This window comes from Triticum aestivum, chromosome 4A (assembly GCF_018294505.1).
Source record: "Triticum aestivum cultivar Chinese Spring chromosome 4A, IWGSC CS RefSeq v2.1, whole genome shotgun sequence".
Taxonomy (NCBI): domain Eukaryota; kingdom Viridiplantae; phylum Streptophyta; class Magnoliopsida; order Poales; family Poaceae; genus Triticum; species Triticum aestivum.
Genome location: NC_057803.1, coordinates 652,231,346 through 652,243,655, shown reverse-complemented (window position 1 = coordinate 652,243,655; position 12,310 = coordinate 652,231,346). Strand labels below are relative to the sequence as shown.

The window sequence follows — 12,310 nt, the reverse complement described above, 5'->3', positions numbered from 1 at the left end:
GCTACTGCTCCTGGGCGCACGACCCGCGCCTGTACACAGCGCCCCACATGACATCCCCCCCCCCCTCGATGAGCAGCTCGTCCTCGAGCTGAAAAGCGGGGTAGCGCTCGACGAAACTGTCAAGATCTTCCCATGTTGCCGATGACGTAGCCTCGCCCTTCCAGTGGACAAGGATCTAGCGCACGCCGCGTGCGAGGCGTGAACGAGTCACGCGTTCTGGTTCCGGGACAGCCGCACCACTGTGGATTGGAGGTAAACACGGCGGTGCAGTTGGAGGCGTGCCGAAGAATTTCTTGAGGAGGCCCACGTGGAACACATCAGGGAGGCGCGAGCACACTGGCAGCTCAAGGCGGTAGGCGACGTCATTGACGACCTCGGAAATGCGGTATGGCCCGTAGAAGCGTGGCTTGAGCTTGCCCCTGGTTGGCAAGTTGAGAGAAGAGGCAGCGCGCTGGCGAAGACGAAGCCACACCCAATCGCCCACTACATGCTTGACGTCGCGATGGCGTCTGTCATAGTAGGATTTGTAGACCGCCTGCGCCTGCTGTAGTCGATAGCGGACATCAGCGAGTAGCTCGTCTCGCTCCGCCATGCTTTTTGCCACGGCCGCCACCCTCGTTTCGCCTGGCTCGTAAGAACGAATAGTAGGAGGATCGCGGCCATACACAAGCTTGAATGGAGTTTCTTGGGTCGCGGTCTGGTAGGCGGTGTTGTAGATGTACTCGGCCCAGGGAAGCCACCGTAGCCACTGGCACGGACGATCCCCTGTGAGGCAACGCAGGTACATGACAATGATCTTGTTAGCAGCCTCCGTTTGGCCATCCGACTGAGGATGAAATGCCGACGTCATGTGCAACTTCGTCCCGGTGAGGCGCATGAGTTCCCGCCAAAACGTTGAGGTGAAGACGGGGTCGCGGTCCGAAACCATGGACTGCGGAACACCATGGAGGCGCACGATCTCGGCGAAGAACACCTGTGCCACCGACTCGGCCGTGTACGGGTCGCTCAACGCCACGAAGTGACAGTACTTGCTGAAGCGATCCACCATGGTGAGGATGACGGACTTCCCGCCCACGCGAGGGAGCGCTTCCACGAATTCGATGCCGACGTCAGTCCACACGCCCGTGGGCACTGGCAGCGGCAGCAGTAGCCCGGCGGGGTGCAAGTGCTCGGACTTGTACCTATGGCAAGTACCGCAGGCGCGGACGTACTCTTGCACCGTCTTGCGAAGGTTAGGTGCGTGGAAGTCGCGGCGGAGACGATGCAAGGTGCGCAGGACGCCTTCGTGCCCGTTGTCGTGCACTGCGGTGAGGAGCTCCTGGAGTAGCGGGGACGACGGCGGAATGTAGAGGCGGCCGTTGAAAGTGACAAGGCCGTCGAAGAGCGACCACGGCTGCTGCCGCGTACCCGCCGTGATATCCTCACGCAGCGCGACGAGCGTTGGGTCGGTGGACGTAGCTTGCCGGAGGCGATCGATGAAGTCGAAGCGAGGACCCGAGATCGCCATGATCGACGTCTCGCCTCTGTGTCGCGGCGGGAAAGGGCATCCGCCACCGTGTTGGTACTACCGGCCTTGTACTCCACGGTGAAGTCGAACTCCAGTAGTTTGCCGACCCAATGATGCTGCGGAATGGTTGCCAAACGCTAGTCAAGTGAGAATTTGAGACTGTAGTGATCCGTTTTTACCACAAATTGGCGCCCCCAGAGGTATGGTCTCTAATGACGAATAGCGAGCACCAGGCCGATGAGTTCCCGTTCATATGCTGCCAGGGAACGGTGACGTGGCGTGGCCGACCGGCTAAAGAAAGCCACCGGGTGCTGGTCCTGAAGAAGGACGGCCCCGAAGCCGTACGTAGAGTTGTCACACTCGACGATGAATGGATGCGTGAAATCCGGCAACGCGAGGACGGGAGTCGTGGTGACCGCCGTCTTGAGGGCGGTAAAAGCTGCTGCCGCCTCCGGCGACCAGGAGAAACCATCCTTGCGAAGGAGGGCCGTCAGTGGTGCGGCAACCACACCAAACTCCTTGACAAACTTGTGGTAGTACCCCGCAAGGCCGAGGAACCCCCGGACCGTGCGCGCCGAGCATGGCTGCGGCCATTCGGCCACTGCCTGCACCTTTTCCGGATCCATGGCCACTCCTGCAGCGGAGATGGTGTAACCCAGGTAGGAGATCGACTCGACGGCAAACGCGCATTTGGATCGCTTGACGAAGAGTCGGTGCTGGTGCAGGACGGTGAAAACGGTGCGCACATGTCGGAGATGGTCGGCCCACGTCTCGCTGAAAATGAGGATGTCGTCAAAGAAGACGAGAACAAAGCGGTGCAGGTATGGCCGCAGCAGATCGTTCATGAGGGCCTGGAAAGTCGGCGGCGCATTGCAGAGGCTGAACGGCATCACCAGGAACTCGTAGAGGCCGTCGTGGGTACGGAAGGCGGTCTTGGGGATGTCCTCCGCACGCATCCACACCTGGTGGTAGCCGGAGCGCAAGTCGAGCTTGGTGAAGAAACGAGCGTGCCGGAGCTCATCGAGGAGTTCGTCCACCACCGGGATCGGAAATGCATCCTTGACGGTAATGGCATTCAGGGTGCAGTAGTCGATGCAGAAGCGCCAGGACCCGTCGGCCTTGCGGGCCAGCAGTACCGGCGATGAGAAGGCGGAACAACTCGCTCGGATGATGCCCTGGGCGAGCATGGCGGCGCACTGACGCTCCAGCTCGTCCTTGTGTGCGGCCGGGTAGCGATACGGACAGACGGCCACCGAGGCGGAACCGGGCAGCAGGGTGATGCCGTGGTCGCGGCTGCGGGGTGGTGGCATGCCGGAGGGTTCGGCGAAGATGTCGTCGAACTCGGTGATGATGGCGTCGAGGAAGTCGCGGCCGCTACATGATTTTAAGGCAGGACCGTCCGGTCCTGCAATGCCGTGCCAGCCCACCCGATGGCCCCTCCGCCAGAATGTCATGGAGAGGGCGCGGAAATCCCACAAGATCGGTCCGAGCGTCGCAAGCCACTGTGTGCCCAGGACGACGTCGTAGCCCGCGAGCCGCAAGGCGAGGAAATCCTCCGAGAATGCCTCTTGGTCGATGCGGAAGGGCACGACGCGATACGCGCCCTAGCACGGAACGCGCTCGCCGTTGGCCACCGTGACGCGCATCTTCTCGGTGGTGGGGGATGGAAGCGTAGCACGAGGGGCCGCCTCCTCGGCGATGAAGTTGTGGGTGGAGCCTGAATCGATCAGGGCGAGGAGGGAGACACCCCCGAGGGTGATATGCATCTGCATGGTCTCGCTCGTGCGCATGCCGGAGATTGCGTGGAGCGAGATCTGAGGGTCGGTCGGTTATGCATCAGCAGTGGCGGAGGCCGTGTCGTCGCCGTCGTCGTCCGGTGCCAGGTCGAGGAGAAAGATGCGCTGGCACACGCGGTTGTGGCCCCTGCCAAACTTCTCATTACAATTGAAGCAGAGGCCCAGGCGACGGCGTTCCTCCATCTCCGCCTGTGACAGGCGTTTGATTTGGCGCCCTTCCGGCAGACTGGGGGCATGCTGGGGTGCGGCTGGTGGAGCCGGTGCGGGAGGCGTGAGGCGTGGTACGGGCGCCAGCAGGATGCCCTTCTGCTGAAAACGCACCGGTGGTGCGGAGGTGAGCGCGCACTGGTCGCGCAGCTCCAATTTGCGAGCGAGGCTCATGGCGACGGCGAGGGACTGCGGGTTGTGGATTTCCACGTCGAGGCTGAGGGGTGGCTGGAGTCCCGCGGTGAAGATCTGAACCTTCTGTGTCTCGGATAAGGTGCCTGCCCGTGGAAGGAGCACCTCAAACTGCTCCTGGAAGTCGAAGACGGACGTCGTGCGCTTGCACGCCATTAGTTCACCCAGCGGGTTAGCGCGCAGAGGTGGCCCGAAGCGGAGATTGAGCAGCTCGGTGAAGCGGCGCCACGGAGGTGTGCCCTCATCGCGCTGGACCTGCATATACCACAGTTGGGCAGTACCCTCGAGATTGTATGACGCCATCCACACCTTCTCCTCCTCGGCGATCCGTTGTTGATGGAAGAAGGACTCGCATTTGTTGATGAATGCGAGAGGATCGGACTTGCCGTCGAACTTGGGGAAGTCCATCTTCTGAAACATGGGCGGTCGATCATTGTGGTGCTGCCCATCATGGCCTCCGTCAGCGCTCCACGAGGAGGAGGACTTGTCCTTCTGGAGTGCGGTGACGGACGACTGCAGGGACGCCACCGTGGCGGTCAAGGCCTCAATCATCTTGGCCAGATCAGCGGTGGTTGGTTCTGCCATGCCGGAAGTGACCGAGGCGGCGGCGGATGGTGGCGATGGAGGTGTGCTTGGCGCAGACGCAGGGGTGGAGGCAGGCTGCGAATGGAGCGTGGACGAGGAAGAGGATCGCCTGGAACCCGATACCAAGTTGTCAAGGGCCTCAGTGCCCAAGACAGCAGGACCTCGACTACGTAGTTCGTAGTCTCGGTTGATAGGAGCGCTAGGGTTTTTTCCTAGCTGCTCAATGGCGCAGGAGAAGGGGATTAGGAGTAGAGGAAGAGGTAGGGGATAATGATTTATTGCTTACGTCCAAAGGTGCCGATTACAGGATATATAAAGGCCTTATGGGCTTCTAACAAACTAGGAAACTAACTATGCTTCTAATAAACTAGGAAACTAACTACTCCTGGACTCTAGGAACCAACACAGGATCAGGACTCCTTCCAGCCGTGGCCGTCCGCTGCTGCTCCTGGGCGCACGACCCACGCCTGTATGCAGCGCCCCAGATTTAGAGGCATCGACCAAGAGGCATTCTCGGAGGATTTCCTCGCCTTGCCGCTCGCGGGCTATGACGTCGTCCTGGGCACACAGTGGCTTGCGACGCTCGGACCGATCCTGTGGGATTTCTGCGCCCTCTCCATGACATTCTGGCGGAGGGGCCATCGGGTGTGCTGGCGCGGCATTGCAGAACCGGACGGTCCAGCCCTGAAATCATGCAGCGGCCGCGACTTCCTCGACGCCATCATCACCGAGTTCGACGGCATCTTCGCCGAACCCTCCGGCGTGCCACCACCCCGCAGTCGCGACCACGGCATCACCCTGCTGCCCGGTTCCGCCCCGGTGGCCGTCCGTCCATATCGCTACCCGGCCGCACACAAGGACGAGTTGGAGCGTCAGTGCGCCGCCATGCTTGCCCAGGGCATCATCCGAGCGAGTTGTTCCGCCTTCTCATCGCCGGTACTGCTGGTCCGCAAGGCCGACAGGTCCTGGCGCTTCTGCATCGACTACCGCGCCCTGAACGCCATTACCGTCAAGGATGCGTTTCTGATCCCGGTGGTGGACGAACTCCTCGACGAGCTCCGGCACGCTCGTTTCTTCACCAAGCTCGACTTGCGCTCCGGCTACCACCAGGTGCGGATGCGTGCGGAGGACATCCCCAAGACCGCCTTCCGTACCCACGACGGCCTCTACGAGTTCCTGGTGATGCCGTTCGGCCTCTGCAATGCACCAACGACGTTCCAGGCCCTCATGAACGATCTGCTGCGGCCGTACCTGCGCCGCTTTGTTCTCGTCTTCTTTGACGACATCCTCATTTTCAGCGAGACGTGGGCCGACCATCTCCGACATGTGCGCACCGTCTTCACCGTCCTGCACCAGCACCGGCTCTTCGTCAAGCGATCCAAATGCGCGTTCGCCGTCGAGTCGATCTCCTACCTGGGTCACACCATCTCCGCTGCAGGAGTGGCCATGGATCCGAAAAATGTGCAGGCAGTGGCCGAATGGCCGCAGCCACGCTCGGCGCGCGCGGTCCGGGGGTTCCTCGGCCTTGCGGGGTACTACCGCAAGTTTGTCAAGGAATTTGGTGTGGTTGCCGCACCACTGACGGCCCTCCTTCGCAAGGATGGTTTCTCCTGGTCGCCGGAGGCGGCAGCAGCTTTTACCGCCCTCAAGACGGCGGTCACCACGGCTCCCGTCCTCGCGTTGCCGGATTTCACGCGGCCGTTCATCGTCGAGTGTGACGCCTCTACGTACGGCTTCGGGGCCGTCCTTCTTCAGGACCAGCACCCGGTGGCTTTCTTTAGCCGTTCGGCCGGACGGGAACTCGTCGGCCTGGTGCTTGAGATTCGTCATTGGAGACCATACCTCTGGGGGCGCCAATTTGTGGTAAAAACGGATCACTACAATCTCAAATTCTTACTTGACCAGCGTTTGGCAACTATTCCGCAGCATCATTGGGTCGGCAAACTACTGGGGTTCGACTTCACCGTGGAGTACAAGGCCGGTAGTACCAACACGGTGGCGGACGCCCTTTCCCGCCGCGACACGGAGGAGACGTCGATCATGGCGATCTCGGGTCCTCGCTTCGACTTCATCGATCGCCTCCGGCAAGCTACGTCCACCGATCCAGCGCTCGTCGCGCTGCGTGAGGATATCACGGCGGGTACACGGCAGTAGCCGTGGTCGCTCTCCGACGGCCTCGTCATTTTCAACGGCCGCCTCTACATTCCGCCGTCGTCCCCGCTACTCCAGGAGCTCCTCACTGCAGTGCACGACGACGGGCACGAAGGCGTCCTGCGCACCTTGCATCGTCTCCGCCGTGACTTCCACGCACCTAACCTTCGCAAGACGGTGCAAGAGTACATCCGCGCCTACGGTACTTGCCAGAGGTACAAGTCCAAGCACTTGCACCCCGCCGGGCTGCTGCTGCCGCTGCCGGTGCCCACAGGCGTGTGGACTGACATCGGCATTGACTTCGTGGAAGCCTCCCTCGCGTGGGCGGGAAGTCCGTCATCCTCACCGTGGTGGATCGCTACAGCAAGTACTATCACTTCGTGGCGTTGAGCCACCCGTACACGGCCGAGTCGGTGGCACAGGTGTTCTTCGCCAAGATCGTGCGCCTCCATGGTGTTCCGCAGTCCATGGTTTCGGACCGCGACCCCGTCTTCACCTCGGCATTTTGGCGAGAACTCATGCGCCTCACCGGGACGAAGTTGCAGATGACGTCGGCATTTCATCCTCAGTCGGATGGCCAAACGAAGGCTGCTAACAAGATCATTGTCATGTACCTGCGTTGCCTCACAGGGGATCGTCCGCGCCAGTGGCTACGGTGGCTTCCCTGGGCCGAGTACATCTACAACACCGCCTACCAGACCGCGACCCAAGAAACTTTGTTCAAGCTTGTGTATGGACGCGATCCTTCTACTATTCGTTCTTACGAGCCAGGCGAAACGAGGGTGGCGGCCGTGGCAAAAAGCATGGCGGAGCGAGACGAGCTACCCGCTGATGTCCGCTATCGACTACAGCAGGCGCAGGTGGTCTACAAATCCTACTATGACAGACGCCATTGCGACGTCAGGCATGTAGTGGGCGATTGGGTGTGGCTTCGTCTTCGCCAGCGCGCTGCCTCTTCTCTCAACTTGCCAACCAGGGGCAAGCTCAAGCCACGCTTCTATGGGCCATACCGCATTTCCAAGGTCGTCAACGACGTCGCCTACCGCCTTGAGCTGCCAGTGCGCTCGCGCCTCCATGATGTGTTCCACACGGGCCTCCTCAAGAAATTCTTCGGCACGCCTCCAACTGCACCGCCGTGTTTACCTCCACAACGGTGCGGCTGTCCCGGAACCAGAACGCGTGACTCGTTCACGCCTCGCACGCGGCGTGCGCCAGCTCCTTGTCCACTGGAAGGGCGAGGCTGCGTCATCGGCAACATGGGAAGATCTTGACAGTTTCGTCGAGCGCTACCCCGCTTTTCAACTCGAGGACGAGCTGCTCATCGAGGGGAGGGAGAGATGTCATGTGGGGCGCTGCGTACAGGCGCGGGTCGCGCGCCCAGGAGCAGCAGCGGATGGCCACGGCTGGAAGGAGTCCTGATCCTGCGTTGGTTCCTAGAGTCCAGGAGTAGTTAGTTTCCTAGTTTATTAGAAGCATAGTTAGTTTCCTAGTTTGTTAGAAGCCCATAAGGCCTTTATATATCCTGTAATCGGCACCTTTGGACGTAAGCAATAAAATCATTATCCCCTACCTCTTCCTCTACTCCTAATCCCCTTCTCCTGCGCCATTGAGCAGCTAGGCAAAAACCCTAGCGCTCCTATCAATCGAGGTCCTGCTGTCTTGGGCACCGAGGCCCTTGACAGGCAATGTTGTAATCTTGATGGTAAAATTCTAGTTTCCCCGCCACCGATTGTTCTGGCGGGAGAAACACATTAATCTGCAGAAAATAGAGTTTATAGAGCTCAACTAGTTAACCATCACCAAACTTAAAAGGCGAAGAAAACTGAGTAGGATCAACAACTAACCATCAAGTTTGGATCAATGTTGTCTTCAGCATCACCAGTTCTAACCAAACTAGCCGAAGTAAGGACAAACATGCGGTCCTCAATAGTTATAAGCAAACCTGTGCAAGCAAAATACCTCGTGCCGTTACCATTGAATGAAGCAACTGAGACAACACTTCTACATACACGCTCAACAACTTTTTTTCCAAGTTGCTTCCAGAGAGGCTTCTCATAGTTGGCGTAGATGTCTAAACGATACCCTTTCCAGCAGTGAACTTCACCAAACCTTTCTTCGAATGTACCAACTAATAGCCCATTATCTAGTTAAATAGGAAACAAGTACATAAATTAGAAATAAAGAAGTGGACAAGGGAGAAGTCAGTAATATAAGACTACGACTTACACTCAAACACAAGTGGTGGTGGTAGGGGGTAGCCCAAAGAATCTAGCATCTTAGATCTGACCTTAAATCCTGATGCAATAATTAAGATGATTGATAAGAGTGTTAGATTATACTAAGATAGCATCCACATAGTCAATTAATGGCCCACGTGTAATGCTTAAACCTTTTAAGTAATAAAGCGCCCTTTATAAAAAAATGATAATTCAAACCTAAAGGGACAACGCAGGATGCACCCTGAGGCAAGGAATATTCACGGAACTGGTAGTACTACTGCAATTAAACATGTTTATTACTACAAGCAACTGAAGTAGATATACACCAAACTGTACAAAAGGAAACATTTATAAAAAAGACTTGAACAACAACTTATAAGTAATCAGCAAAAAACGAGGATCGAGATAGCACGAAAATGAGTGGTATTGTTCTTGACTCCCACCTGAACGAAATGCTCACGCTCTTCTTCATTTAGGCCCAAGCTTCAACATTGAAGCACGAACATCAAATTCAAGTGGAACAAGAGGGGTATTTGGAACTTCTATAGCTAAGCAAATAGGGGACATGTATAAAGGTTGAAGTTCGTGGCGAGTTCACATGTGGGACGAACAACCTTCATAAATAAACAAATGTACTCCTATCCACATGTGGACTCGTAACTTCTCAAAAGAGGTAAATCAACAAATGTATTTTACATCATGTGAGATCAAAACTCTTGTAAAAGGCACAAATGGAAAATGCAGAATTGAGACTGGAGAGAGAGAGATAGAGAGGGAGAGGGGGGAGAGAGAGGGAGAGAGAGGGAGAGGGAGAGAGAGGGAGAGAGAGAGAGAGAGAGAGAGAGAGAGAGGGTGGGAGGGTGGGAGGGAGAGAGAGAGAGAGAGAGAGAGAGAGAGAGAGAGAGAGAGAGAGAATTGTAACTCCAGAGCAACAATAGGCCTGTTTTCAAAATTTGAAATGCTACCTTCAAGATAAACCTAAATCTATCGAACATCATCTGAGATTATGTGGGCATATACAACCTATGCTTGCAGAAGCACCGGCGCATAGAGGGTGTTTAAAGTGAGCTAATATTGTCAATAGAGGTCCGGTAGACCAAACTTGGCATGCGAGGAGTCCATAAAAAGAAATATCACCAAAGAACTAGCAATGGACAGTGGTACGTGGAAGTTAGCTATCCATGTGCCAGAACCATGACACTAGCATACCCCAACTTGTTTGGGACCGAAAGACTTTGTTGTTGTTGTTTCTTGTAGTTGCTTCACTTAAATTCTTGGAAATGACCTACAATGACCCCTCAAGATTCTCTAACGCCTGGCACAACATCTCTAATTGTATCTCATTCTCTTTTAAATGTTGTAGTGTTTCGACGATCTACTAAGCACTCAGCTTTTTATGGCTTCGTAGCAACACACGGGCATTGCGCTAGCAACTCATAAATACTTACTAGCCAGAAGATAATACCTGGGTATCTCAAATTGCTGCAACCGTTCATGAAGTAGCTCCGTTGGTATGAACAAGAAACCGCCTTGACACAACTTAGTTATCACCCCAGCAAAGCGCCCTTCACCACCATTAAATAGTATAACTGGCCCTCCAAGTCCAGCCTAGTAAAAGAGACAGGGACTGTAAAGGAAACATTCACAGATAACATGCCAAAAAGCCAGACAAAAATAAAGACTATACCTATGTGACACCACATTTGCAAAACCCAATGCCATCTTTGAAATGAGGATCATTGCATTTTATGCTCATCAAAGTGCCGTTGAAGTCACGACCAGCTGCAAATAGATTAAGCTTATGCGTGTCGTCTCGGTGCAGATCCAGAGGGCCACATGTATCCACAGGGTAGAGATATCGGGTGTTGAAGGCCGTGACAATAGCAATTTCCATTTTTTCATCCCATAAGCCCAACAACCCATGGATAGTTGTACCATCAGGACGACGGACTTGAACCTGTAGTGAGGAAAGCCTCAGTACAACATTACTGCAGAATGAGGAATCATCATCGATCATTTCATAGTAGAGGAAAACAGTGAGTTGCACTAACCACAAAATCATCATCTCTGGTTCTGTTATTCTCAAATTCCACCACCAAACGTGAGCTACTCACAAATACTGTATGGGGATCTTGTATTATATTGTTCCAGCGTCGTACGGCTGTTCCGGAGCATGCGAATACTATCTTTTCTCCTGTACAATTAAGATCATGACTAAAAATCAGTAAGATGAATGAATATGAATTTGGAGAGAATAAGCAGAATAATCACCCTGGAGAAGAGCAATTGAGACAACACTGTGGCTGAAATGCGAATCTGAAATTTCCTGGACGCAGCCACCAAATTTTGTGGGTTTGAATGGAGTAACATGTCGGTTAGGTTCCTTTTCCCTGAAGAACTGTTCCTTAGCTTGAGCCTGCTTTATGATAGCTTTGCGAACTAATTAAAGAACATGCATGATAAACCACTAGATCATCAGTACTCAATCAAGCAACTAACATTTAGAAGAAATCAATGAAAAAATCAGCAGCAAGAAAGCTCATAAATGGGTCAATGACTTACCTTTCCACATCTTCATCGCAGCTTCGGTCGCTCTCACCCCAGACCACTTGCCACTGCTGCTGCCTCTCTCCTCCCTACTGGTTTTTGCAGTCCTGGAGATAATATGCTTGCCAAAATCACAGTGTTGCATACGTCGAAAATCAAAGAGTTATCTGAGATAATATGATTGCAAAAATCGCAGTGTTGCATGCATCCAAAATCAAAGAGTTATTTAAAAGGTGACTTGGAAATTCAGATCCAAACTGGTATATCAACTTAATTGTTGCTGTGATTAGAGCCTTACAGGGGGGGGGGGGGGGGGGGTGGACTGCGAATCTGCGATTTGACAGATAAAACAGTATACATAGAAGGGAAGGGAAGGGAAGGGAAGGGACGGGAGGAAACAGAAAACACTCACATCGTGCAAACTATCCTAGCTGATTCCGTGTGTCGAGCGAGCAATGAAGGGTGGCGCGCGCGGCTTAGCCTTAGCCGGGAAGGAACAGCGGCAGATCGCCCGTCTGCAGGGGATTGAGGATATTACCCTCCCGGTCCCGGCTAGGGTTACGCGCTCGGGGAAAAGGTTGTCTGCTCTCTTTACATATACGTATCTATTGGGGGCGGTTTACCCAATCAGACCACATATTGGTTAGGGTTTGTCAATTGTCATGGATCCTATGGAGGGTTGTCAGCGGCTGCAGTGTTCGATGTTCTCATCTTGCGCCCGCTGGGAGTTTTCCTTTTTTTTTAGATCCTTTATTTAAACTTTTTTATGTCTTAAATCATGCGTTCAAATCTTGAACCGTTTTCACCGTTCGATTCCCCGTGTCGAGATCTTCAAAATTAGATATCATATTGATAGGTTTTGACAAAAAAATCATAAAAAAAGGACGATAAAAACAAACCAGGAGCATTTTTTTTCCTTTCGGCAAGCTGTTTCCAAGAGGCACGGTCGTACCTTTTGTGAAAGCAAAACCGTGCCTCTCGTGGAAGAAAAAAAAACACATTTTTTTTTCTTTTGCGAGAAGCACGGTCGTGCCTCTCACAGATCAAAAACCATGCCTCTCGCGGAAGGAGGAAACACATTTCTTTTTTCTTTTCTGAGAGGCACG

The 12,310-nt window shown here is 54.4% G+C and overlaps 1 protein-coding gene across 1 annotated transcript; it reads right to left on the bottom strand.

The window, feature by feature from the left end:
* Positions 1-10,113: 10,113 nt before the first annotated feature.
* On the bottom strand, positions 10,114-11,791 carry LOC123082901 (uncharacterized). Its single transcript, XM_044505111.1, has 6 exons — positions 11,617-11,791; positions 11,220-11,311; positions 10,929-11,096; positions 10,709-10,851; positions 10,345-10,614; positions 10,114-10,265 (listed from the first exon to the last, which is right to left on the bottom strand). Coding segments are annotated over exons 1-5 (675 nt in total). The 5' UTR covers positions 11,619-11,791; the 3' UTR covers positions 10,114-10,265.
* Between the last annotated feature and the right edge of the window lie 519 nt (positions 11,792-12,310).

Excerpts from the sequence above, each read along its gene's own strand:
- LOC123082901 (XM_044505111.1), bottom strand. Across the intron at positions 11,097-11,219 it reads TGCGATGAAGATGTGGAAAG|TTCGCAAAGCTATCATAAAG; the intron begins GTAAGTCATTGA and ends TTCTTTAATTAG. Across the intron at positions 10,852-10,928 it reads CTCAATTGCTCTTCTCCAGG|GAGAAAAGATAGTATTCGCA; the intron begins GTGATTATTCTG and ends TTAATTGTACAG.